Source organism: Bombus bifarius, unplaced genomic scaffold, assembly GCF_011952205.1.
Source record: "Bombus bifarius isolate JDL3187 unplaced genomic scaffold, Bbif_JDL3187 scf7180000008026, whole genome shotgun sequence".
Lineage (NCBI taxonomy): Eukaryota > Metazoa > Arthropoda > Insecta > Hymenoptera > Apidae > Bombus > Bombus bifarius.
The window spans coordinates 1,957,390-1,979,809 of NW_022884399.1; the positions used below are offsets into that span (position 1 = coordinate 1,957,390).

A 22,420-nucleotide genomic window follows, 5' to 3' on the forward strand; every position below is an offset into this window, starting at 1 on the left:
TTTACTAAATTTTGATTATTTAGTGTATTTACATCATAACATTTTTATGTATATAAATGTATATGTATATAAAGGTGTTTATATATGAATTTCTGGATATTCAACATTTATCTTTTACACGTTCATCAATGAAATGTACGGAATAAATACATATATGTTTAATAAAATTAAATAATAATCGAATAATAATAAAAAGTTCTATGAATTTTAAAATCAGTATACAATAAAAGACTGCATATATTTAAAGATAATATGAATATTTATTTTTAAAAAATCGTTTTTTAACGATAAAAATAATAACTATTATATTTTTCGTGATAAATATACTATATTTTGTATTACAAATTATTTACAATTGTAAGAATGCTACAGAAGATATAAAAATGATTAGTTTCAATCAGAAAGAATAGTTTCATAGATGTAAGAAACAATCAAATTAAATAAATATTTACATATAATTGTAAATGTCAACATTAAAATTTATAATATGTCTTTATTCTTTATTAGTGTTCTGTTTTCACGGCACATTTTGTTGAAGATTTTGGACATTGAGAATATTCTCTCAACATGCCTTTGGTCTCTTCATATTCTTTACTATCAAGTTTTGTGCAAGCACATCTATATTCCTTAGAATTTGGAGATTCAAATAACATTCTTGGTACACCAATCCAATCTCTTTCTATTCCTCCACTAGAAATAAAAGATAGTATTGATTTCAATAAAATTCTAGATTTTTACACATTGTAGCTACCTCTTTTTAGTACACCATACTACAGTTCCAGAATCTGACTTCCATTCTATGTTACATGGAGGAAACATTTTCTTTTTATGTGCTTCTTCAAATTGTTTCTCCTTTGCATTTATTAATATTTTTTGTACATTATGAGATTCCTCAGTCGGGGAACCATCTTCATTATAATATCTACCATTTAATTTTCCTATTTAAAAAGAGTAAGATAATAAAATAATTGTGAAATAAACACTTAGTTTCTAGGTACCTTTATAAATATAGTTTTTATTGTAAAATTGGACCCAATCATTCAGTGCTTTAACTTGGTGTATAGATAATGAGGAGATGTCATCTGTTAAGCCCTTATCATTAAATTCTCCAGTAATAAATGCTAAAGATGCATCACGACCTGCAAATACATAAATACATATACATATATATATGTGTGTGATTTGTAAATACATTGACACATGTAATCTTATAAAAGATTATACCAGTGAATATATGATAAGTTGCACCAGGACCATAATGTTTTGCACCTTTTGTGACATCAAAAATTTGACCTAGTATTGAAATGTATAAACCATCTTTCAAATTTGTATATTTCTTAAGCTCAGTTGATGTAAATACTTTCTGATTTGTATCTTTGTTTAACTTTATATTTGATTTTTTAAGACTAGAGTACACACTTTTAATAATATTTAACCATTTGTCCAAGAAATTAAATTTGATGCCATTGAAATAATCATTTGAGTATAATAAAATAGATGCAAATAATGGTAATAACCAAACATACTTAGGTAACATAATTCTTTTAACAAAATTTTAAGCAGATTCGTTAATAAATTAATAGTGTTTGGAATGTAGATGCTATGCACGCTGTAAATAAAAAATTTAATAATGAAGAAAATGAGAAATTAAAAAATTAACGTAAATGTTTGTTTCCCTTCATGTAATAAAATATTAAAATGAATTTGAGGTAATGATCATAATCTAAACATAAAAAGTATTTAATTATTGAATCTAATATAATCTGCTGCCATACTTTTTACATAATTTTTTGTGAAAAAAAACGAATAAAGAGATGTACTATATCAGAATATGTGAACATATTTTTGGGACAACTTCTTATTTAGTACTTACTGCCTTATGATGCATCAGTGGTAGATGTCCTTAAATAAATCGGCGGGCTATATAAATTTTTCTTTGATGAATTAAATAATCTTTATTTTAATAATTTAGTACATTTATATTTTATTACATTTTATGAAAGTATGTATACAGTGATGCGTATTTAAATAAATGTTTGTTTTTCTATATGGTAAACAAGTGTACTAAATTGTTTTAAGAAGGTATTACGCTTAATCAAAATATTGTTAATCATATTGATATTTTTATTTAATAAACTATATGTATCTTAGTATTTCGAACTTGTAAATTACTAGATAAAAAATGATAAATAAAATCATTAAATGCAATTAAATTAGGAATTATATCTATTGACAGATAATTTTAATAAAAAAATACGAAGATTCCATGTTATTGTCTGAATAAACACAAAAATTATGTGAAGATGACAGATACACTTAAACATACCGTTTAACCAAATCTACTTAAACATCCCAAGAAAAGAATTGTATATGGGAGAAACGTTAGGAATGATTTATGATTACTTAAATGTACTAGCGGAAAATGTCCTTGAGCGACCAATGCACATGATCTCTACTATACGATCTCTTTAGAATAAGGATAAGATGACGCACAGAGAGGGAAGCGGGACAATGCACGCAGGGCGGAAGTGAGAAACCACTCGTTGCAAATGGCAGACGTATGATAGTGTCTACTTATTTTTCTGGTATACTTGTGCCAGTGGATTACAATTATTCGTGGTCGTATATCGTAACGGGCTTCAAGATTGAATATTGTCGGATTGATAATTGTTATTAATAGAAGAATTCAACAGTGATGGCGAAGTTAGTGGACGTTTGGCGGGACGATGACCCGGTCGATTTGACACGAAGACAAATGCCGTTCATTGTCGATGAGAATCTTACGGTGAATATAATCTTTTTCTATCATTTGTTTCTTAATTACAGTTTGTGGTTACTAAAAGCTTAAAGTTCAACAGGACTTACGTAATGGCATCCCATGATATTTCTGACTTAACCTAAACATGGCAATGAATGCATGCTTATACCATAATTAATTCGGTGTGTTATGTTTGATATCAGTGTTCTGCTTAATATTTACTGATTACTGCCACTTCATAAAATTGAAATTTTCGTAATCATTTCCAATCTTTATTTGAACACACGCGTTGATTTTAAAGTTATTTGTTTTCTTTTTGAAAAAAAGAATGTCAAAATGATTTGTTTTTTTCATTCTTTGATTAAATACCATTGAACAAATGGACATAAACATGAAAATATGAATTATAAATTCATTGATAAAAATGTTGACGATATACTATATTTTTATTTCATATATAGGAAAGACTAAAATAAATACAAATATATAATTTTAATAAAATATCCTATAAATATTTCATTTGTTAATTGTAATTTTTTTAATTACTCAATTTAATTTTTTTCTAATTATACAAATTACCCAATTGCACTAAACAATTATTAATTGTTTAATAATTACATAAAGTTTATATTTTCCATGTAAAATGATATATATATAGATACATACATATAGTGTTGTGAATAATTATAAACTCAAACACTTTTTCTGTTTTCTTTGTCTAAGATTTCTGACTGATCATGTTTGGATATGTTTATAATTAGATAAAACTTTTGTATGTAAATAATTTTGTGTTTTTATCTGTAAATACAAGCTGGTTGTTCAATGTTATGAAACTAGACACATATTATTATATTATAAATTATATGTTTAGAATATATTATAAATTAAATATATAATTAGAGTACATTATAAAAAGAATATTTTTTTTCATAAGTATAATTTAGCTTTAATGTTCAAGAAAGAATAAAATTAAATTTAATCTTATAATGTAGTATTTAATTTTCTGTAGATGGTTATGGATATAAATGGTTTAGGAGCAATCTGTGATAGTCCATTAGTTTGTGGTAAAGAACTGGATGAATTTACGAGAAAACTTAATATGCTTACAAAAGAAGAAATTAAGGCCTCATTTGAAGTAACATGCAAGGATATGCTTGCAATCTTAGGCCAAGCTGTACCATGTGTTGGTTGCAGAAGAAGGTATAATAAAACATTTAAATAAAATATACATATTGAATATGTCAATTTTTTATATTAATTGGTATTGTATACATTTAGTGTTGAGAGATTATTCTATGACCTCATGAAATCAGGACATCCAGCATTAGATCCACTAGTGATTACACCTGAAGGTTTATTATCAATAAAAGATGATGTTTTAGAATCACCACAGTTGCTCTGTACAATGTTGCAAGGACACAGGTAATACAATATATATGAATATATATTGCTTGAATATATTAGAGATATTCAATAATTCTAATATTTACTATAGCACTAGGTTAAACAGTTTAGTGGAAGGCCAACCTAGAAATAAAAAATCACGGAGATGTGTATTACATTCATTAGAAATTCAGCGTATGAGACCTCCTCCAAGTGCATGGAAAGAAGTATGGGATTGCATGGATCATTCATGTCGTTTAGCACTTTCATTGATTGAAAGTAATAGCCTAGAGGCTACTTTGGATACGTATTTACGTAAACATCGGTAAGTTCATAAATTTTTATGATTGTCTACAAAAATTTTTGTATCATATCTACAATTATAGATTTTGTGGCGAATGTCGGACGAAGGTATTGCTGGCATTTTCTCTATTAACAACAGAGCCTGAACCAGAGAAAGAAAAAGGCTATGTTGCTTCTTTATATTATGGGATCAGACGTTGCATACGTGATAGACATGTACATATACCTACAAATCCATATTTTATGGATAATCTTATGGGACGTATACAGCCAGAATTGATGGGAAGGTATAGAACTGCAAGATATTGTCATTCATAATTATATTTTGTAATTCAATTGTGAAGTAACCTTTAAATTACAGGGAACGACATGCAAAAACGTTAGAAATTGCTCAAGAAGAAGTACTTACATGTCTAGCAATGTGTGTTGCTGAACGCTTGCATAGAATTCATAGACGATTAAGAGAAGAGGAAACTGTATGCAAAGTATTAGCTGCTGTTGCAGTAGATGCATTATCTAGGAATTTTCAAGTATAATTGATAATGAAACTTTATATTACTGAATTAATAGAATTACTTGTAAATGATTATGTGATTCTTCACAGATGGCTGTAGAAGTCAAACAAGGTATTTCTCAACTAGAACTTCTCTATGAAGAATTAACAAGAGAAGAAATAGCAAAACAACAGAGGCGAGAAAAGTTACGTTTAAAACGCAAAAAGAAGAAAGAACGACGATATGAGATAGAAGAAAAAGAAAATACATGTGATGTATGCTATTATCTGTAAATTTAGACTTCCCAAATTTATGTATTTAATATTCTGACATAAATTAATTATTATTAGTGTTCAAGCAAAAAGCAAAGTGGTAGTAGCGATACGCCTTGTGTTTGTGGGGATTCAAAACCCACAACGCAAAACATAGATCAACATAAGGTAGATAGACTATTATTATATTTCTTTACTTAATTATAAGTGTATGTATCTATTATTAATAACCATTATTTGTCTATTGCAGTTACAAGTATTAGATCCAAAAAATAAGGGACCACCTACATGTAAATGCCCAGACTGTGTAAAAAAATCGAAGTCTGGTATATCACGATCACAAAGTCAAACACAATTAGCATTCCCCAAAAAATCATCAAATATGCAAAAAAATACGATTAAAAAACATTCTGAATTAAAGACCAAAATTTCTGCAAATCAAACAAAGAAAAGTAATATACCTGTCAAAAACCTTTCGGAAGAAGAATTATTTGATGCGTGTGAATCGTGTAAGGTAATAATTTAATGTGTCAGTACATGTTCTAAATATCGTTTATCGTGCGTTATAAGATTTAAATATCTTTTATTGTACAGGATCTTTCGGAAAAGATTGAAAATGATCATTGGCATAATCTAGGAGATTATAAAGATTCAATGACTAAAGGAATAGTAGATGCTTGGATCGGAAAACCAAGCAAGAGATGTAATATGTGGATAGAAATGAAGAAACGTTTCGAATTGTCAATCTCAGAAAGGAAAAGTCGTTCTTCAAGTGAACAATCGTCGCAAGATTGTGGTTATTCGTCGGAGCATAATATTAGCAGTTCTTCCCTTCCTAGTACTCCAGAAGGATCGGAAGTAGCTTGTAGCGATGGATGTTGTAACCATGAGAGGGACTGTCACGATATAAGACCATCTGAAAAACTTGTTCATTCCAGTTCTAGTATCTCGTTGTTAAAGGAAAGGGGCGGGGGTTTAACACTTACACAAATGTTAGAAGTAAGTGCATAATTTGTTCTAATTCAGAACTTCATCTAGGACTTTGTTTTTATCTCCAATATGATTTGTTTCTTTTTAGGATTCTTATTTATCAGGCGACGAAGAAAAAGAAAGTTATATTCCAGCTGAGGAAGTATTGGAATTTAAATCTCGAATGTGCCAAGTCCTTGAAAAGCGACAAGAACTGCGTCAAACACTGAGAAGACGTTTTGCTATTTTATGCAGTCATCACAAACCCTTTACCATTCCTAATTAAGAATTCCTACTAGGTACAGTTACTTAATAGGATACAATCTTTCTTTTTTATATTGATTTACTGCCAGTAGATAAACAGGAGTGCAATAGATGTATTTCATATAACTGTTATCATTGGATGTCAAACTTCCTATGTGAATAAGATATTGTTGAAGATATACATCGTACGAACATCGTATGGTATGGTTTATCTGTAAGCAAAGAATTGCATCTAATAAACTAGAGGTACCAAGAAACAATTATGCCTTGAATTCTGTTGTTTTCTATGTAGCTGAATTTATAAAACTAAAAGACATTTGTAGATCAAAAATGTAATTGTAAATGAATGAAAGCAAAGTTTATAGTCAAATATTAATTCTGAAAACTGGATTAAAAGAAATACATATGAATTGTCGCATTAATGCACAAATATTTGTCAGTGATCAGAATTAAGAGACTGATTTCTACATGCTTGTATGTATGATTAAATATTAAATGATAATTTTTGTGAACATGTATTGGTCATAAAATATGGCGAATAATGATCAATTGCACGTAGTAAATAATTGTATAAATTACTATGTACTTTTAAGAGGATTTTATTTTTTTGGATTTGTTTCCTTGCAAAATGAATGTAAATGTTGTAATAATAAAATGGCCAAGAAATATTAAATATTAATACAAAATAAATATTGTATTCCATTATGTATTATATTATTTCAAGTTATGTCTTTTTTGTACAATTTTCTATAATAATATAAAATATTTTGCTTTCTTCTCAGATAATATATTACAAGAGTTTCATATTATACATTAGATAAAAGTATTAAATATATTTAAACTCCAATCTCAAATGTATTTTCTTATAAAAAAGTAAAATTATGCATATATATCTTTTTCAGATGCGACCTATGCCGTATGGAGCATTTAAATGGGAACACAGAAATATCTTCATTATTAATGGTCATATGAAAAAATTCAAGAGTTAAAAATTATACTGCTTAGTAATGGTAGATAAAATTTTTCCTGGAAGTCATTCTTTTATGAGATTTCAATATCATCGTCGTCTGTTTTATTGGGACCATCTATTTTAATAGATTAATCAATTCATCTCGGTATTTCTTATAAAAAGGTAAAAGGTATTTATGTTTATGTATAAACTAACTATTGTTTAGTTCTAGTTTTAACTTTAATTTTGTCAATTATAATATATGAAAGACAAGGGAAGAAACGAAGTGGTATTCTCGTGTTTACATTATCTTTATCTTTTATACATTTGACAAAATTAAGGTTAAAACTAAAACTAAACTAAAGTAATAGCTTTTGACATAAATAGGATAATATATTTTTATAGAGAATGAAGAGATGAATTGATATATTTAATATATTAAAAAGTATATGCTTCTATTAAAAAAGATGATAACCTTAAAATCTCATTAAAAAAAAATGATTTTCAGAAAAAATTTTATTTACTATTGTATGTACCTTTCTAAATAATATAACTTTGTGCTTTGGAGATTTTTCAGACAACTACTAGTAACAGAAATATTTCAGTGTTTCTATCTAAATGCCCCACCATCTATATATGTATTAATTAATGTACATTGAGGAATGACTAGTTTAGATTACGTAGTGTATTATGCTTTTTTTCAAACTAGTTTTAGTTTAATGATCAACTTATTCATTATATTGTGCAAAGCATAAGCATGCATTTGTTCCACCAAAACCAAAAGCATTTTTTAATGCCACGCGTCTAGAGGTTGTATTCCAATTTTTCTTTATATTAGGAGCAAAATTTAAAGATGTTTCTGTATCCAAATTATGCAAATTTAATGTTGGTGGAATTACACTCTCTTTTATTGCCAGAATAGTAAAAACAGCTTCTAAGTTTCCTGCTGCACCTAACAAATGACCATGTGCACCTTTTGTACTAGAGACAGTTACGTTTTTACTATGTTGTCCCATAAATGATTCTATAGCTTTCAGTTCAATACCATCACCTAAAGGGGTTGAAGTTGCATGTGCATTAATAAAAGTTATTTCTACAGTTTCTATACCAGCATCTTTGACTGCTCTGTCCATGGCTAATATAGCACCTGTACCATCTTCACTAGGTGCAGTCAAATGTGTTGCATCACCAGATAAACCATACCCTAACACTTCCGCATAAATATTAGCTTTCCTTTCAAGTGCATGATTTAATTCTTCCAACACTAGTATCGCAGCACCTTCTCCCATAACAAATCCATCCCTATCTTTATCAAATGGCCTTGATGCTTCATACGGAAAATCATTTTTGTTAGTACTCAATGCTCGAAGTCTACAAAAAGCAGCTATAGCAAGAGGACTGATGCATGCTTCTGCCCCACCACATATCATTACACTTGTTTCTCCCCCACGAATAAAACGAAATGCATCACCTAGAAATTAGTTATATTACATAATCATAGTAAACAGAAAATATTTTTGGTCTTTGTTCAAACTTATAATACCAATTGCATGTGCTCCAGTTGCACATGCTGTTGACACAGAATGATTCGGGCCACGAAGACCATATTTAATACTAATTTGTCCTGCAGCCATATTTGTTAATATTCTTGGCACAAAATAAGGACTAACTTTGTTATATCCTTTTTTTAAGGCTTCATATGTTGTGCATACATCAATTAAATCTATCATTCCAATTCCTACTGCTACTCCTGTATCTCGTTTATCAGTTTCATTGTTTGGTTTCCAATTTGCATCATTCAATGCTTCTTCTGTAGCTATCAAAGCATAAGGAGTAGCTGGGCACATTGTACGTAACTCACTTTTTGTAAAATATGAATCGATATCCAATTCATTAGGACCATTTCCTTTAGGTACTAATGCAGCTATCAAAATATTATTGTATTATATATAGGATAGTTCACAAATGCATACTTTAGATGTTGAATGTACACATTAAAATAAATAAGAAACATGATATAAACATGTATTTCTACATAATTGCTTACTTTAGCATTGAATGTATATATTGCAGAAGCTTGTCATGTCTCGAATCAGATAGAATTTTAGAGAATCAATATTATGTCCTTGCAAGTTCATTATTCATGTATTGTAGAAGTAGAAATAAGAAAAATTATAAACTTTACACAGATCAAAATACGTTTCAATTGTGTATACAACAATATTAAGACTTGCAATGTATATATTGAGATACAGGACAGACTTTGAACATTTTCGTTGATCATCCATAACTCAAAAACTAAAGTACATAAGACTTGTGTTCATATGATGTCTTTTAGTTACTTTAATGTATAGATTCATTCCCTGAAGTATGGATATGTATTTATGAATCACCCTATATGTTAGAAATTTATTATAGAATGTAAAAATTTGAAATATTTATACAAATTTATTTAGAACACATAAAGATATATAAAACACTTACCAACTTTGCAAGGTAGCTTGTCATATTCCGGATTAGTCAATTTGGTGATACCTGATTTAGAATTAATAAGTGCTTGCCAAGCATTTTGTACACCAATTCCCAGAGGACATACTATACCCATTCCTGTAACAACAACTCGCCGTTTGCATCTTGCAGCGGTTGTTAATCTACGATTAATAATAGCAAGCGGAGTAAACATTTGACCGATAAGAATAAGTATTTGAAAGAAATATATAGTTTAACTTCGGTTTAGGGAATATAAAATTGTTGACTTGTTTTTGTTATCTAATATTTTTCGCCGTGGAGAATTAAAAAATGCTAGCCTTAACTCTAGAAATTTAGCGGTTCAGGAATTATGTGTATATAAAACCGAGCATTTTTAGCGTATTGTACAGGTTAGTATGATACCATATTGTTTCTATCCATCATGTGATTGGTCCGTACAGATGAGCATTGAATTGAACTTCACCGAATATCAGTTTGTATAGGTTTGTATATACAAATGTAATCGGTCGCCTCATGGCGCGATGCCCGGAGAATAAAACGTAACTCAAACCTGTCCAAATGTATAAAAGTCTATGTGCCCAAACCTAATCCAATACTCACAATTTAAAATCCCGCCACCCACGTGCATTTGTTTACAGTCAGCGACTCCACTCATTGGACGAATCATGGATAGAAGCCAATATGGTGTCAAAGTAACGTGTAAAATACGCTAAACTTTTGTGCTAAAAACGCTAAACTTTACATATGCATAACTTTCAAATCGCTAGATTCCTAATGTTAAGACTTGCATTTTCGGATTCTATGCGTCAAAAACTGTTATAATACATACAAAAAAGAGACAATAATTTTATGTCCCCTAAACTGAAATACAGTTAAATATATTAAGGTTATATATTATTATATCATTACTTTTTACTAAGAAAAACTCAATATTTTACGTTTTACAGAAGTCTCTTTTATGTTCATATAATAATTGGCAACAAATATAATGTAAATACCAAGTAATCCTTAAAATATATGCAATAAGAATATTTTTGTAGAATACAATAGATATATAACTCAATATGACGCTAAAATCTCTAATCCCGAGTATTTGTTTAATCTTAATTTTATAAAATTGATTTTATGTATTTAATACCAAAATGAAATTTTGTTACTGTTATCTATAGTTAACTTTTTATGAATGTGAAATAAATTGTTTTATATGTATAATACTGAAATATATGCATATACGTACAATATATATATTTGTATATATATCGTTAAATATGATTTATCTTTTATGATTATTTATAGTGTTATTGGATGGGTATTACGTTACTATTATAAGCAATATATTAATTTATTTTATTATTATGTTCTTATCAAATATCATAGAAAATGTTTTAATCGAGTGTGATAAATTTTAAGAAGATCGTTTTATTCTGTTTGAATAAACAGTTGTAAAAATTACTTTAATGTGCAATATATAAACTGTACTATTGCATTTTTTTAAGTAAAATCATATTTTACAATTAAATAATATATTTGTTCACAATTATTTTTAGTAATAATAAAATATTTAAATAAACAATAAAATAGTTTATTAATTTATTAAGTAGTATGTAAAATCTATTTCTGCTAACATTTTTTACTGTTTATTAAAATTAATTAGTAATTAATTCTAGAACTTTTGTATCAACCGAATACATGATTGGAAGTAAATTCTGATTTTAAAAAATTTGGATGTGATTGTACTTCAATATGGCGAACCGCGACAAAGGACGCAAAAAGTGGGGAGAATTTTTACAAGGTACCTTGAAAAAAATTATTTCGCTGAATAATATAAATATCTTAATTTGTAATCCCGTGATTATATTTTGTGTGTACGTAATAAACACACATGCCCCTTTTCAATTCTATTGGGAGCATTTACAGAGCTAACCTCACCAAACAAGCTAACCTAAAAATACAGCGGGAATTATGCTGTGATATGTTGTGAAATTTAACCAGTGTAAGAAGTAAATCTAGCATATATTATAATTTGTATTAGACTTTTCTAGAAATTGCAAATTTATCTTGAGCAGTTAAGGATTATGTAACTTTTATTCCTAATTCTCGTAAATTGATAACTTCAGTTACTGTCAAGAGTGTCAACAATCACTATTAGTTATTGCACTTAGCAAATTGTTATATTTAACTAATAGCAATACTTAATTATCGTATGTGAACGAACTTCTGTCATCTAATATGCTAAAAATATTGGAAAAGACTATTACAGTTATAGATACATTATACATATACCTCCAACCGTAATTTAATAAATTTTAGAGCAATCATTTATGACTGAAATATATAACTTATATATGGAATATTAATGCTTTCATAAACAGGAATATTGTAATTTATTCCTTATTCAATTTGTGATATGAATTATTTTTTTTTTTCATAATATTCAGTATATATTGCTATCGTGTAAGATCTAGCAATTTTAGTATGTTTTTTCTTTAGATATATCTTTAAGTTTAATCTTTCAGCTTAAACAGCGATAGTGTTTAAACATTGATTATGAACATATTATCATTTATTAAATTTCATTTATTATAATGCTATATATATTAATAAATAGTTAATAACTCCAAACACAATTTCATTTATATTTAATTTATTCAACATATTATTTTTAATTTTGTATCTACTTCAAATTAAACTAAATTATAATGTAAAGATAAATATAATATATTAGATAATTAAGATATACATACTTTACTTAGAAGATGTGAAATTTTATATTTCCAGATAATTCAAAATTAGAAGAGGATAGGTCAATAGGAATGAAAGGTGGAGGAAATAGAGCACCTCAAGCTTTATATAGGCCAGGAAGTGGACCTCTTCGAAAATCAGGAAGATCTACAGATGATTTAGATAATGAAAATATTTCACGGGAAAAACCTAAATCCAGCTCCGTCCAACATCGTTTAAAACAGTCACAACTCAATAAATCCAACCAAAATCAAAATAATCCACCATCATCTAAAGTTGAAAATGTAACAGAAAAATTGAATGATCTAAATATTAATTACAGAAGCATTACAAGCATTGAACAGGCACAAGGTTCTTCTCAAAATAGTAATTCTGGAGATTCAAGAAGGAAAGCTAAGAAACCAGAACAGCTATTATATGTACCTAAAAAAGTAAAAGAAGCATTGGCTGAACAAGATGTAACAAATAGGTGAATTCCATAGAAAATAATTTTGTTTTATTATTAATGGGTTGAATAAAAATATAATTCTTATCTCTTAGATCTCCCAATCAAGGAGGTTGGGATCAGGATCAAGAGAGAGAGCATAGTGAAGATCGTGATTCTCATTCCAATCGTAGTCATAAAAGTGATAGTCAACGTAATCGGTTAAGTGGTCATGGTAGAAGAAATAGCGAAAGTGGAAGTAAAAACCGAGATGAGCATGATAAAAAATATTCAGGTAATCGAAGAACTCGGCATGGTAATGAAAATGAAGAGCGTTGGCGATCTGATTCTCCTTTATCTAGCAGAGGTTATGGAAATAGGAAAGATAGTTCTCGTGAAGTTAGACAGGTCTGAAATAATAAGTTGATATTTTACATTGTCCAAAGAATTCCTTTATAAAACTAATTTACAATATTTATTTGTTTAGTGTTCAGAACCTCTTTTTGCAACAACGAATCACTTAAATGATTTCAATCGTACTAGAGATACACGTAGCGTAGAACCTGCTGGACATCCAGAAAAGTTTCAAGGCAAACCACCATCAGGCAAATGGGGTGGCACTAAAGATAGTTTGCCAAAAAATATAAAAATAGAACACTTACCACCTAGATTCCAGAAAAAATACCTTTTGGATAATGGTTTGCCCTTACCACCAAGTTCCTCACCATCTGAAGATACATGGAATAGCAATAGTGCTTCATTTCAGGTAAAATTAATATTATCTTATAAAATTTGATTAAACCGTGTTAAATTTTTTGTTAAATATAAATTATCTTTTTAAAGGCACCATCAAACTATAATTTTCCACCTGCAATGCAACATTCACAAACGATGCAAAGTTTACCTCCATCTGGTCCATTACCTCCACAAACTATACGTGGTGGTGCTAATACAGCACCACCACGAGCTAGAGGTAGAGGTAGACTTAGACCAGAAGATTTAGAAAGTTCAACAAACGTTTTTAGGTGTGTTACACCTGATCAGTATTCAGCTCCAAGTTCCAGATCTCATACACCAAGCCAAGAATTTATGCAAAGGTATATTTCTGCAGAAACATAATTTATAAATGTGTATTATATTTTGTGATATTCTTAACATTGTATTTTATTGTATGGACGATAGCAATTTAATATAATTTTCGTATCTTTTAAAAGTAGATCTTACGATCGTCGTGGCAGTAATAGTACTATGTATACTAGTATGGAAAGTTTAAGTCGAGTAGATAGTTCAACAATACCACCGCCATCATCAGCATCACCCGTTACTTCAATGTCCAGTGTGAACAAACGTCAAATATCGCCAGAGAGTCATCGTCGAGGAATATCTCCGTCTCCAGCTTTTCACCGCACTCAAACGTAATGATTATTTATAAATAAATATTTATCTTTCTAATATCTTTATTAATTATGTTTTGATTTCTTTAAGGCAACGGTGTAGCAATACATCTGAGCGTAATACAATACAAGAAAAAAAGAATGGTCAACAAAATTCAGGTGTCAGTTCATCTAAAGGTGAATCTATCAACACTGCATTAAATATATCTGCTGAACATCCATTTGTAAGTATTTCATTTTAAATACATTTATCATTGTGCAGAAACATATAATCGTATTTGGATACATATATTATACATAGGATTGGAGTGAAGACGTTGAACTAAGTGAGAAGCTAGAAGCTGAGCGTGCAAGTCGTAGTTCATCTGTATTGAGTTTACGTGAAAATGTTAATGTGTCAGGAAATGAAACTACAACAAGTAGTCATAGTCGACGTAAAAAAAAAAAGAAGAAACATGCGGCAGATCGAGGGAGGTAAGAATTGCCAAAATTTATAGCTATTATTTATATACTTTACAATTTACATATTAAGAATAGGAATTTATTTTATAGTAAATTTATTTTCTTATATTTTTTAAGGAGTAATAGCAGAGATAAAGCTCGTGTTAATAGTCGTGATCGGCAAAATAATCAACAAAATAGAGAAAATGATAACTATAACAATAATCAAAAAAACAATAACAGTAGCAGGAGATATGACCACAAAAGACACCGTAATATTATACAACGTAGTCGAGAATCTAGCAAAGATAGAAGTTATCGTGGTGGTAATCGAAACTATGATGACCTTCATCGACATAGGTATGTATATGCGAGGAACGTCCAGAAAGTAATATCCGTTTTAAAATTACAACAATATAAATGCATTTTTAAATGTTTTCTTCATTTATAACTTTTGTATTATATAATACTTAGCTATTTTTCAATACAACCACCGCCTCTCCGTCACACACTTCCGCCACGAGTTCAGATAACTAGTGTTTCACATTCTTTAAATCAGTGTTTCCTACAAGGCGTTTTATTCACCCAAAAACTCTTTCAATTTTGCTTGTCTTTTTTTTTAAATCAGAAACTATTGTAATTTGGCGGTACATTTCTTTTGGATGAACGTTTTCAGCATTCGAAAGGTGTAAAGGTATGACAGTCCATCATTGGCGCGATTTTCAATTCGCATCGCCATTTTAAACGTATGAAACAAAGACAGTACTAGTTATTCAAACATGAAATTTCATATGGAAATTTCATATGCCAGCATATGAATAAATCCTTCTATAAGCACATTCCATTGTTTTTTATAGCTTTCATACATAAACAGGTATTACGTTCTGGACCAGCCTCATATAAATTGTTTTAAAAAGCATATATTTGGTGTTGTCTAAGTTAGGAATTAAAATCATTATTTTATTGATACATGACTTTCAGAGCGTCCGATCGATATCTAGATGAAAATTGGAGAACAGGTAGAAAAATGTCAGTTTGTGATTCTGATGATGGTCGACAAACACCTAGTGTTTCTTCACATTCTGTCCCGTTAGCAAATACTTTGACAGCACATCAAACATCACCTACTGGATATACCAGTTCTCAACCACCGGGTGTTTTAGTGTTACCTGATACTAGCCAATCTCCACCTAATCATCAAACTTCGAGGCAACAAGGAGTGCAACAACAAAGAACGTTATTTGATCCCAATAATCCTAATAAACCAATCGTTATTATCTCTCCTAGTAGTAGAGCAGCAGTACAAAGGTATAAATATATAAAAAAAGATTTCTGTACTTCTTAATTCTTTATTAAGTTAATTAATTTCTTTACAATAGACTTAATCGATTTATTGAATGTTTTACATTCAGAGAAAGTGAAACTACATCTCAAGGTTCAAGTATACCAGTGTTTCAATCCCATGGGGGTATTAGCTCTACTCATCATAACTTCCAGGGAACGCATTTGGATGGCGTGCCACCACCATACATGACAAATGACCAATTTGGAAATATAAGACCTTCATGGTATGATCCTTACTCCGATAGGTATGTAAAATCAATAAATATATTGCAAATCATGAATAAAAATAAGTATAATTATCCTAATAATAATTTATAATTCTTCATTTGACAGTTTTCGAGTAGCTAAAAATCCTTACTTACTCTTGGATATAGAACGTGCAGATTTAGAATTGCAGTGGATACTAAGTTCTGGTGGTTTTACATCAAATTGGGAGAGGGTTTTGTACATACGACACTTTCTACAAGAAAGTTTAAAAACTTTGCTCGAGACTGATATCAAATTTTGTCAAGCTGAGAACGTTGAACAACATTTTTGGAAAATACTTTTTTATAATATGATCGAAATGCTGCGAAAAGGCATGCCTAAAGAAAGTTCTGAAGGTCGAGAACATTATAAAAAAATTATGTTAAAAATTATTGACGATGGTACCGTATATTTAGAGAGTTTGTTGACTGTTCTTGAAACGAAATACGAATTTAAATTGGATACATTTCTTGCATCGTCGACTTTGCCTAAGGGTCTTGGGATCTTAGGTTTAGCCTTAGTAAGTGCGCAAAAAATATATCTATTTTTGGGTGATTTGGCGAGATATAGAGAACAGGCAAATGAAACAAATAATTATGGAAAGTCTCGGCAGTAAGTAGGAAATAGACACATTATTATTACGTCCTATAAAGATGACATTATTTTATGCAAAATTTTATTCTCTTTTAGGTGGTATTTGAAAGCGCAACAACTTAATCCAAAGAATGGAAGACCTTACAACCAGCTTGCATTACTAGCACATTATGCTGTACGTATTTTCACTTTGTGTACAATGAATGAAAAAGGAAATAAATAAAATTAAACAAATTAAATATGAATTTTGATTCTAGAGGCGAAAGTTGGATGCTGTGTATTATTATATGCGATCTCTTATGGCATCTAATCCTTTCCATTCTGCAAGGGAGAGTTTAATAGCACTTTTTGATGAAAATAGGAAGAAGGTAAGACAAAAATTTAAGTACTTTCTTATATGTTTGTATTAATACTAACGTTAATAATATTTTGATTTTGTTTTGCTGCCAGTATCTACATTATGTAAGTAAATTTCGATACTTGGTGTGATATCTCTAAGTACCGGTTATCTTAACTAAAGCTTGAAGTAGTCCTCTTTATTTTCGAACCGTTTAATATACCTTTGTTTTATTTGCATTGGATTTTTCTTATAAATTTTCTTTGCGCATCATATGCCTCCTCGCACGCTTTCGACTATTAATAGTCCAATGTATAAAAGTCAATATTTTTCGCACAATCATAATTACTTGAAAGCAAATCATTCTATGCTTAAATATAACTGATAGCGTAATTAGTGATTTGAGACGGTAGTATTTACGGAGAATAGAAACATATAGTTTGAACATTTTTTGAGTATAGTCTGCTGCATTTTGCTGAATTATTTTTTATAAATAAGAGCACCATTTCTGTTAGTTACTAGCACTATTTCGCACATGATACTAGCATGCATATTTTTTAAATAGGTGCAATCGAAAGATACAAACATTTAAAGAGCCTTTTACGCTTTACACATATGATGCTTGTATCTTTCATTAGTATTTGAGAGAATTTAGGTGTAATAGGATAATTGATAGGATTCCTATAAAGACAATGAACTCTCATTTACGCTATGCCCTATGCTGTCTTTAATTTCATAACAAGCTACGTATAGGATTTAATTGTAATGTATTCTAATAGTATGAATCGACGGAACGGAAACGGAAAGAGGAGAGAGAGTGGAAAGAACGAGCCAGGATGAAAGAGAAAGAGGGAGCGAACAATATTGGTGGAGGACTAAGAAGAGAAATTTGGATTCATCCTGGTGGAAGACGAGTTCATCGTACAACTACTGCAGCCACTGCCAACGAAGCGAGATTATCTCATAGCGATTTAGAAGAATTGGCACAATTAAGCAGCGTTGAGGTAAAATGGCATAAACAAACTTACTTCTCTTTTTAATCGTAGAACACAATATCTATATCATAGAACACAATATAGTATAGTTTCAGCAGCATATTTTTAAATACATTTTTAGATATATATCTCTAAATAAATCATGCCATTAAATCGTATTTTAATATAAATTGTGAATCTTACATGTTTTAGGTAAATAAACGGTTCGTCACATCCTACCTTCACGTTCATGGAAAGCTGATCAATAAGATAGGGTGAGTGATTTTATTGTTTATAATTCGTAATATTTATCATTTTTAAAATAATTTAAAAAGCTATATGTATCTTCAAAAGTAAAAGACGCGAAATGCATCTCGTTGATCATATACGAGATAATACTATGTACGATAAACTTTTGAATAGACGAACGGGGATATAAATATATTTAAAACAGAAAAGAGAAATTATCGCTGTTTCATTTCTGTTTAAACGCATAACCGGTAAGCTAATATGATTCGAAGAAACAACTTGTAACTTTTTGTCGTGTTTTCACCGAAGTACGTTTTTGCATACTTGGTAACTGTTATGTTTTCTTCTATAAATACACGGTGGAGAGTTAACTGCGGGTTTGCTGTGTTTGTTCAGCATATTTCCGTGAAATGTTGGCTCGTTTAACCGACTATTGTACGTTTCGAAAGAAAGGATTTATATTTGAACTATTTCATTCTTTTTTCGTTGTTTTTATTCCATGAAATTTACGCGATATTACGTGTTTGAATTCATGTAAGAAAATATATGTACATCATGTGTTCTCGTTAGGCTGTGATATTAACCCGTGTACCGTCGTTTGTTACGTGAATATAGTTTTAATGGCTCCCAGAAGAGCTATAACGAAGAGTTCCCGCTCAGCAAAGGGCTTACTGTGTATAACTTTGATCACCATACGGTCCATTATTAATTGCACCGTAGAGATTCCAAGTTCCAATGCTGTCGATAAGTCGCTATTAATTTAGGGGAGTTACGGCGTAGATTAAAATTTAATATTTATGTTTTGAGAAATATTATTAAATGTCTTTTAAATCTTTTAATTTTATACATTTTGAATATTCCATTCTTGTGTTATTTTCTTAAAAAATTAAATATTTAAAGAATAAGGCCAAGTGTTGTACTTTAGATTACTATCGATTTGGACTTTTTTATTCCAAGAAAATTTACAAAATTTACAAAATTAGGAAACGTCCTAACAATACACGTAGAAGAGCTTCCTCAATCATAAAATTATTTGACTAGGTGATCATCTAACTGTCTTGAACGGTGCACATATTTAGCAGCATTAAGAGGTCTTTGACCGTGTTCTCGCTTTTATTTGTGGTCTTGTTTAGAGATTCTCGTCGTTTTCTTCTGCCTTTATTAGTCGTCTTGAAAAATGAGAAAAGCAGAAGCGTTCTGGATCCCTAAGTAACATTAACTATTGGCTAGTTATGCATAAAATGCTGACAGAAGAAAAGTAGCCTGTTTTATGGCAGTTAATATTAAATGAGCACCGTATGAAGTCGTGCCGTGCTCTTGAATTCATGGAATTGCATATTAGACGGTAATTCCATTGGTATGTGTAATTGTCGGGTTGTAACATCGAAAACTGATAATGGTATACCTTAAGGTGCGCGTTAGTGGCAACGTATGAGAAATTTCTCATAGCGTATACGTGGTAAGCGTGGCTTTAAAACGAGACACGAAACATTGAAATGAAAAGTGAAAAAGTTGCCTCATTAAAATAGGTGCTCGAAACATGTTCGAGTAAAATTGGCCGTAAATGATAAGGTGTTAAACGATATAGTTATAAAGTTGTTGACTCGCCCGTGTTAAAAAAATATTCATGCAAGAAACCGTAAATATCTTCTTTCTTTAATTATACCTGTTTACTTTGGTATTTTCAGTCAGAGATATAAATAACTTCCTTTATATTGTATATAGTTTGAGGTATAGATAGGTCGAAATTGATATAAAATACAAGCTCGAAATACCTTTTGAAGATGTGACATATCGTTAGAAACTTCATTAAGTTCAACAACTTATAATTAAAATCATTTAGCTCTTATCATAGGCTCGTTTAACGATCCATCGTATTCGAACACACCCATTTCGTTATTCTCGCGAAGTTAACAAAAATCTGGTCCGCATTCGCCTGGCCGGTAATCAAGTTCTTGCGTGTCGCGCGCCTTGCTCACGCTTACAATTCGCATTAATTATTTACGTGCTCGCAATTCGAAGTACCGGTTTCCCAGGCGAAAAAGTAGCGTCCCTCGAAACCCTCCTCTTCTCTCCTGTCCGTTTACGTTTCTGTTTCACGGAGGCTACTGGGCGCGGTGGCCATAGTGGCCGCGGCGTTCCGTTCGCTCGTGAGATGGATCTCGCCTGTGCAGGTTTGCGGCGTTGAGATCACCGATTGTCACAACGGCATTGTCACAAACGAAGCAGTGAAACGCTTGATCGTAATACGTACAATATGTTAGCAATCGCTATTCGTGGCTGAAAGAAAGGCTAGCGAAGGAAATTCAGATCTAATTGACTTATGATCTAATAAAACTACCGGTTTTCCCTTAATACAATATGATCGTATCTACAAATTTGTCGCACACATATCTTTCCGTTAATAAATTATCTTCCAAGTCCACTTGGGATCGGAAAGTTACAATAATCTGAGGTAATGGAAGTTGTCATCACTTTCATAAGCACGCCTCTTAAAATAAAGCCAAGCATTTTTCGTTTATTCAAGTGTTTTATGGATACCAGAGCAATTAGGTTCCTCAGATACCCAAAATCTTTAAATTAAATTACGCAGTATCTTTCCTGTTCCTGAGCTGTCTCGCCCTGTTTTACTGTTAGCTTTGAAGATTACTATATAAACGCTGCACGTTACAATCTTATATCTTCGGATATCTCATGAATAATAGTGCGAGTAAGCTTCTTTTAGTCGAATATTTCGTGGGTATCAGGGTATCCAGATATCTCGGTTACCCAAAATCATCGCTTTATATACCATGTAGTTGGCGATATTTTGTCCAACGATCCGAATTGTGGATCGACAGGTCGTCTCGTAGGCAGTAGGTAACTTGGAACTCTGCGGTTTGCGGGGCTGTTCGCCACGGGTGTCCCAGACGCATTCTACAAAGTCACAGATGAAGAGGGACACGCTCGGCACAGTTCACCGGTAGCCGAGTTGATGGTGCGGTTGACTGGCTGTCCGACTGCCCGATATTTGCATCTCGTAAAACGCCGCACACCCTTCTCTGCACGGGCATATCGTGTAACACGCGGGGCAACGAACGCCGATACGGTTCGATGGTGCCACCGATGGCAACAGCAACCCAACACGCCCTTTGTTTCGCCTTTCTTTTTAAAGATCTTGTTATGTTCCCTATAAATTATCGTTTTGAAAGATTAGGTATGCTGGCACTCGCTTCTTGCGAGTACATAAATTGTTTTATAAAGGCATTTATTTGCCGTGTTTTAAATACTTTGTCGTCATCGGCTCTTCATTATCTTCTTTTTTTGTATTTGGTTAACAGAATGTTTGAATAGTATTACATGTATTGAGAAAATGAGGATGCTATAATTGGTCTTGATTGTGTTCTTTTTTATAAATAAATATTTTATTCAGACATTTATTTGCTGCGTCGTAGGTAATTTCTTGTCATTCTTTCTTCGATTTCTTTTTTCTTCGTTCTCTCTTTCTCTTATTCGTTTCGTAAGATACTTGAGTGGGATTAAGAAGTTCAACGATCTACAACTTGTAATTTGTCAGTTCATTAATATCATTAATTGATAAATTATTGTGCAAGATGACCTCGATTACACAAACCGATAAATCTTATTCAAAGTCGTGCGTCGTCCGTTGGTCATACCGTTCGAAAGAAAGTTAAAGAAAAAAAAGGCGGGCCGTCAAAAAATTTCATCGTGTAATATTCCGTGTAATAGAGAGCGAAACCGATACCAGCTTATTAAATGTAATATTCGAAGCTATCGCAGCTTCTCGCAACGT

At 30.8% G+C, this 22,420-nt stretch overlaps 4 protein-coding genes across 15 annotated transcripts in view; 2 read left to right on the forward strand and 2 right to left on the reverse strand.

The window, feature by feature from the left end:
• Positions 1-405: 405 nt before the first annotated feature.
• LOC117207323 (neuferricin) lies at positions 406-2,465 on the reverse strand. Of its 4 annotated transcripts, none has more exons than XM_033447405.1 (6): positions 2,327-2,465; positions 1,874-1,920; positions 1,225-1,609; positions 999-1,139; positions 752-938; positions 406-690 (listed from the first exon to the last, which is right to left on the reverse strand). In XM_033447405.1, the coding sequence occupies exons 3-6, from the start codon at positions 1,535-1,537 to the stop codon at positions 504-506; spliced, it is 828 nt and encodes a 275-aa protein (XP_033303296.1). In that variant the 5' UTR covers positions 1,538-1,609; positions 1,874-1,920; positions 2,327-2,465; the 3' UTR covers positions 406-503. The 4 variants fall into 4 exon arrangements, with proteins under 4 accessions (XP_033303296.1, XP_033303297.1, XP_033303295.1 ...); XM_033447406.1 differs by having other exon boundaries at positions 1,874-1,902; positions 2,327-2,464; XM_033447404.1 differs by having other exon boundaries at positions 1,874-1,934; positions 2,327-2,462.
• Positions 2,466-2,499: 34 nt separating this feature from the next.
• LOC117207320 (gametogenetin-binding protein 2-like) lies at positions 2,500-6,715 on the forward strand. 3 transcript variants are annotated; one of them, XM_033447398.1, is made up of 11 exons: positions 2,500-2,785; positions 3,768-3,958; positions 4,037-4,180; positions 4,254-4,466; positions 4,528-4,731; positions 4,806-4,974; positions 5,049-5,213; positions 5,289-5,378; positions 5,461-5,724; positions 5,805-6,209; positions 6,289-6,715. In XM_033447398.1, the coding sequence occupies exons 1-11, from the start codon at positions 2,696-2,698 to the stop codon at positions 6,463-6,465; spliced, it is 2,112 nt and encodes a 703-aa protein (XP_033303289.1). In that variant the 5' UTR covers positions 2,500-2,695; the 3' UTR covers positions 6,466-6,715. The 3 variants fall into 3 exon arrangements, with proteins under 3 accessions (XP_033303289.1, XP_033303290.1, XP_033303291.1); XM_033447399.1 differs by having other exon boundaries at positions 2,529-2,785; positions 3,751-3,958; XM_033447400.1 differs by having other exon boundaries at positions 2,529-2,785; positions 3,793-3,958.
• Positions 6,716-7,821: 1,106 nt separating this feature from the next.
• LOC117207321 (3-oxoacyl-[acyl-carrier-protein] synthase, mitochondrial) lies at positions 7,822-10,556 on the reverse strand. 3 transcript variants are annotated; one of them, XM_033447402.1, is made up of 4 exons: positions 10,483-10,556; positions 9,877-10,043; positions 8,936-9,316; positions 7,826-8,863 (listed from the first exon to the last, which is right to left on the reverse strand). In XM_033447402.1, exons 2-4 carry the CDS (start codon positions 9,995-9,997, stop codon positions 8,121-8,123), a joined length of 1,245 nt encoding a protein of 414 aa, XP_033303293.1. In that variant the 5' UTR covers positions 9,998-10,043; positions 10,483-10,556; the 3' UTR covers positions 7,826-8,120. The 3 variants fall into 3 exon arrangements, with proteins under 3 accessions (XP_033303294.1, XP_033303293.1, XP_033303292.1); XM_033447403.1 differs by lacking the exon at positions 10,483-10,556 and having other exon boundaries at positions 7,822-8,863; positions 8,936-9,208; positions 9,877-10,275; XM_033447401.1 differs by lacking the exon at positions 10,483-10,556 and having other exon boundaries at positions 9,877-10,275.
• A 1,014-nt stretch (positions 10,557-11,570) lies between these two features.
• Positions 11,571-22,420, forward strand: part of LOC117207319 (telomerase-binding protein EST1A-like) — a 143,083-nt gene continuing 132,233 nt past the window's right edge. Inside the window, exons 1-17 of one of the 5 annotated variants that reach the window (XM_033447392.1) lie at positions 11,571-11,674; positions 12,661-13,093; positions 13,165-13,456; positions 13,536-13,814; positions 13,892-14,145; positions 14,263-14,463; positions 14,534-14,666; positions 14,744-14,916; positions 15,022-15,243; positions 15,865-16,191; positions 16,296-16,472; positions 16,561-17,085; positions 17,164-17,242; positions 17,325-17,435; positions 17,518-17,529; positions 18,184-18,408; positions 18,592-18,653. In XM_033447392.1, coding sequence (XP_033303283.1) covers positions 11,626-11,674; positions 12,661-13,093; positions 13,165-13,456; positions 13,536-13,814; positions 13,892-14,145; positions 14,263-14,463; positions 14,534-14,666; positions 14,744-14,916; positions 15,022-15,243; positions 15,865-16,191; positions 16,296-16,472; positions 16,561-17,085; positions 17,164-17,242; positions 17,325-17,435; positions 17,518-17,529; positions 18,184-18,408; positions 18,592-18,653 — 3,554 coding nt within the window. In that variant the 5' untranslated portion in view covers positions 11,571-11,625. Of the gene's footprint in view, positions 11,675-11,774; positions 11,876-12,660; positions 13,094-13,164; positions 13,457-13,535; positions 13,815-13,891; positions 14,146-14,262; positions 14,464-14,533; positions 14,667-14,743; positions 14,917-15,021; positions 15,244-15,864; positions 16,192-16,295; positions 16,473-16,560; positions 17,086-17,163; positions 17,243-17,324; positions 17,436-17,517; positions 17,530-18,183; positions 18,409-18,591; positions 18,654-22,420 lie in introns of those variants that run through there. The other 4 variants (XM_033447393.1, XM_033447396.1, XM_033447395.1 and 1 more) reach the window with 4 other exon arrangements.

Bases quoted from the DNA above. Each gene is read 5' to 3' on its own strand.
- LOC117207323 (XM_033447405.1), bottom strand. From the start codon at position 1,537: ATGTTACCTAAGTATGTTTGGTTATTACCATTATTTGCATCTATTTTA. The intron at 1,140-1,224 runs GTATAATCTTTT...ATGTATTTGCAG, and splicing joins AACTTATCATATATTCACTG to GTCGTGATGCATCTTTAGCA. The intron at 691-751 runs GTAGCTACAATG...TTTTATTTCTAG, and splicing joins GTATGGTGTACTAAAAAGAG to TGGAGGAATAGAAAGAGATT.
- LOC117207321 (XM_033447401.1), bottom strand. From the start codon at position 10,075: ATGTTTACTCCGCTTGCTATTATTAATCGTAGATTAACAACCGCTGCA. The intron at 9,317-9,876 runs GTAAGTGTTTTA...ATATTTTGATAG, and splicing joins CAAGCTACCTTGCAAAGTTG to CTGCATTAGTACCTAAAGGA. The intron at 8,864-8,935 runs GTATTATAAGTT...ACTAATTTCTAG, and splicing joins AACTGGAGCACATGCAATTG to GTGATGCATTTCGTTTTATT.
- LOC117207320 (XM_033447398.1), top strand. From the start codon at position 2,696: ATGGCGAAGTTAGTGGACGTTTGGCGGGACGATGACCCGGTCGATTTG. The intron at 4,181-4,253 runs GTAATACAATAT...TATTTACTATAG, and splicing joins ACAATGTTGCAAGGACACAG to CACTAGGTTAAACAGTTTAG. The intron at 4,732-4,805 runs GTATAGAACTGC...TTTAAATTACAG, and splicing joins CAGCCAGAATTGATGGGAAG to GGAACGACATGCAAAAACGT.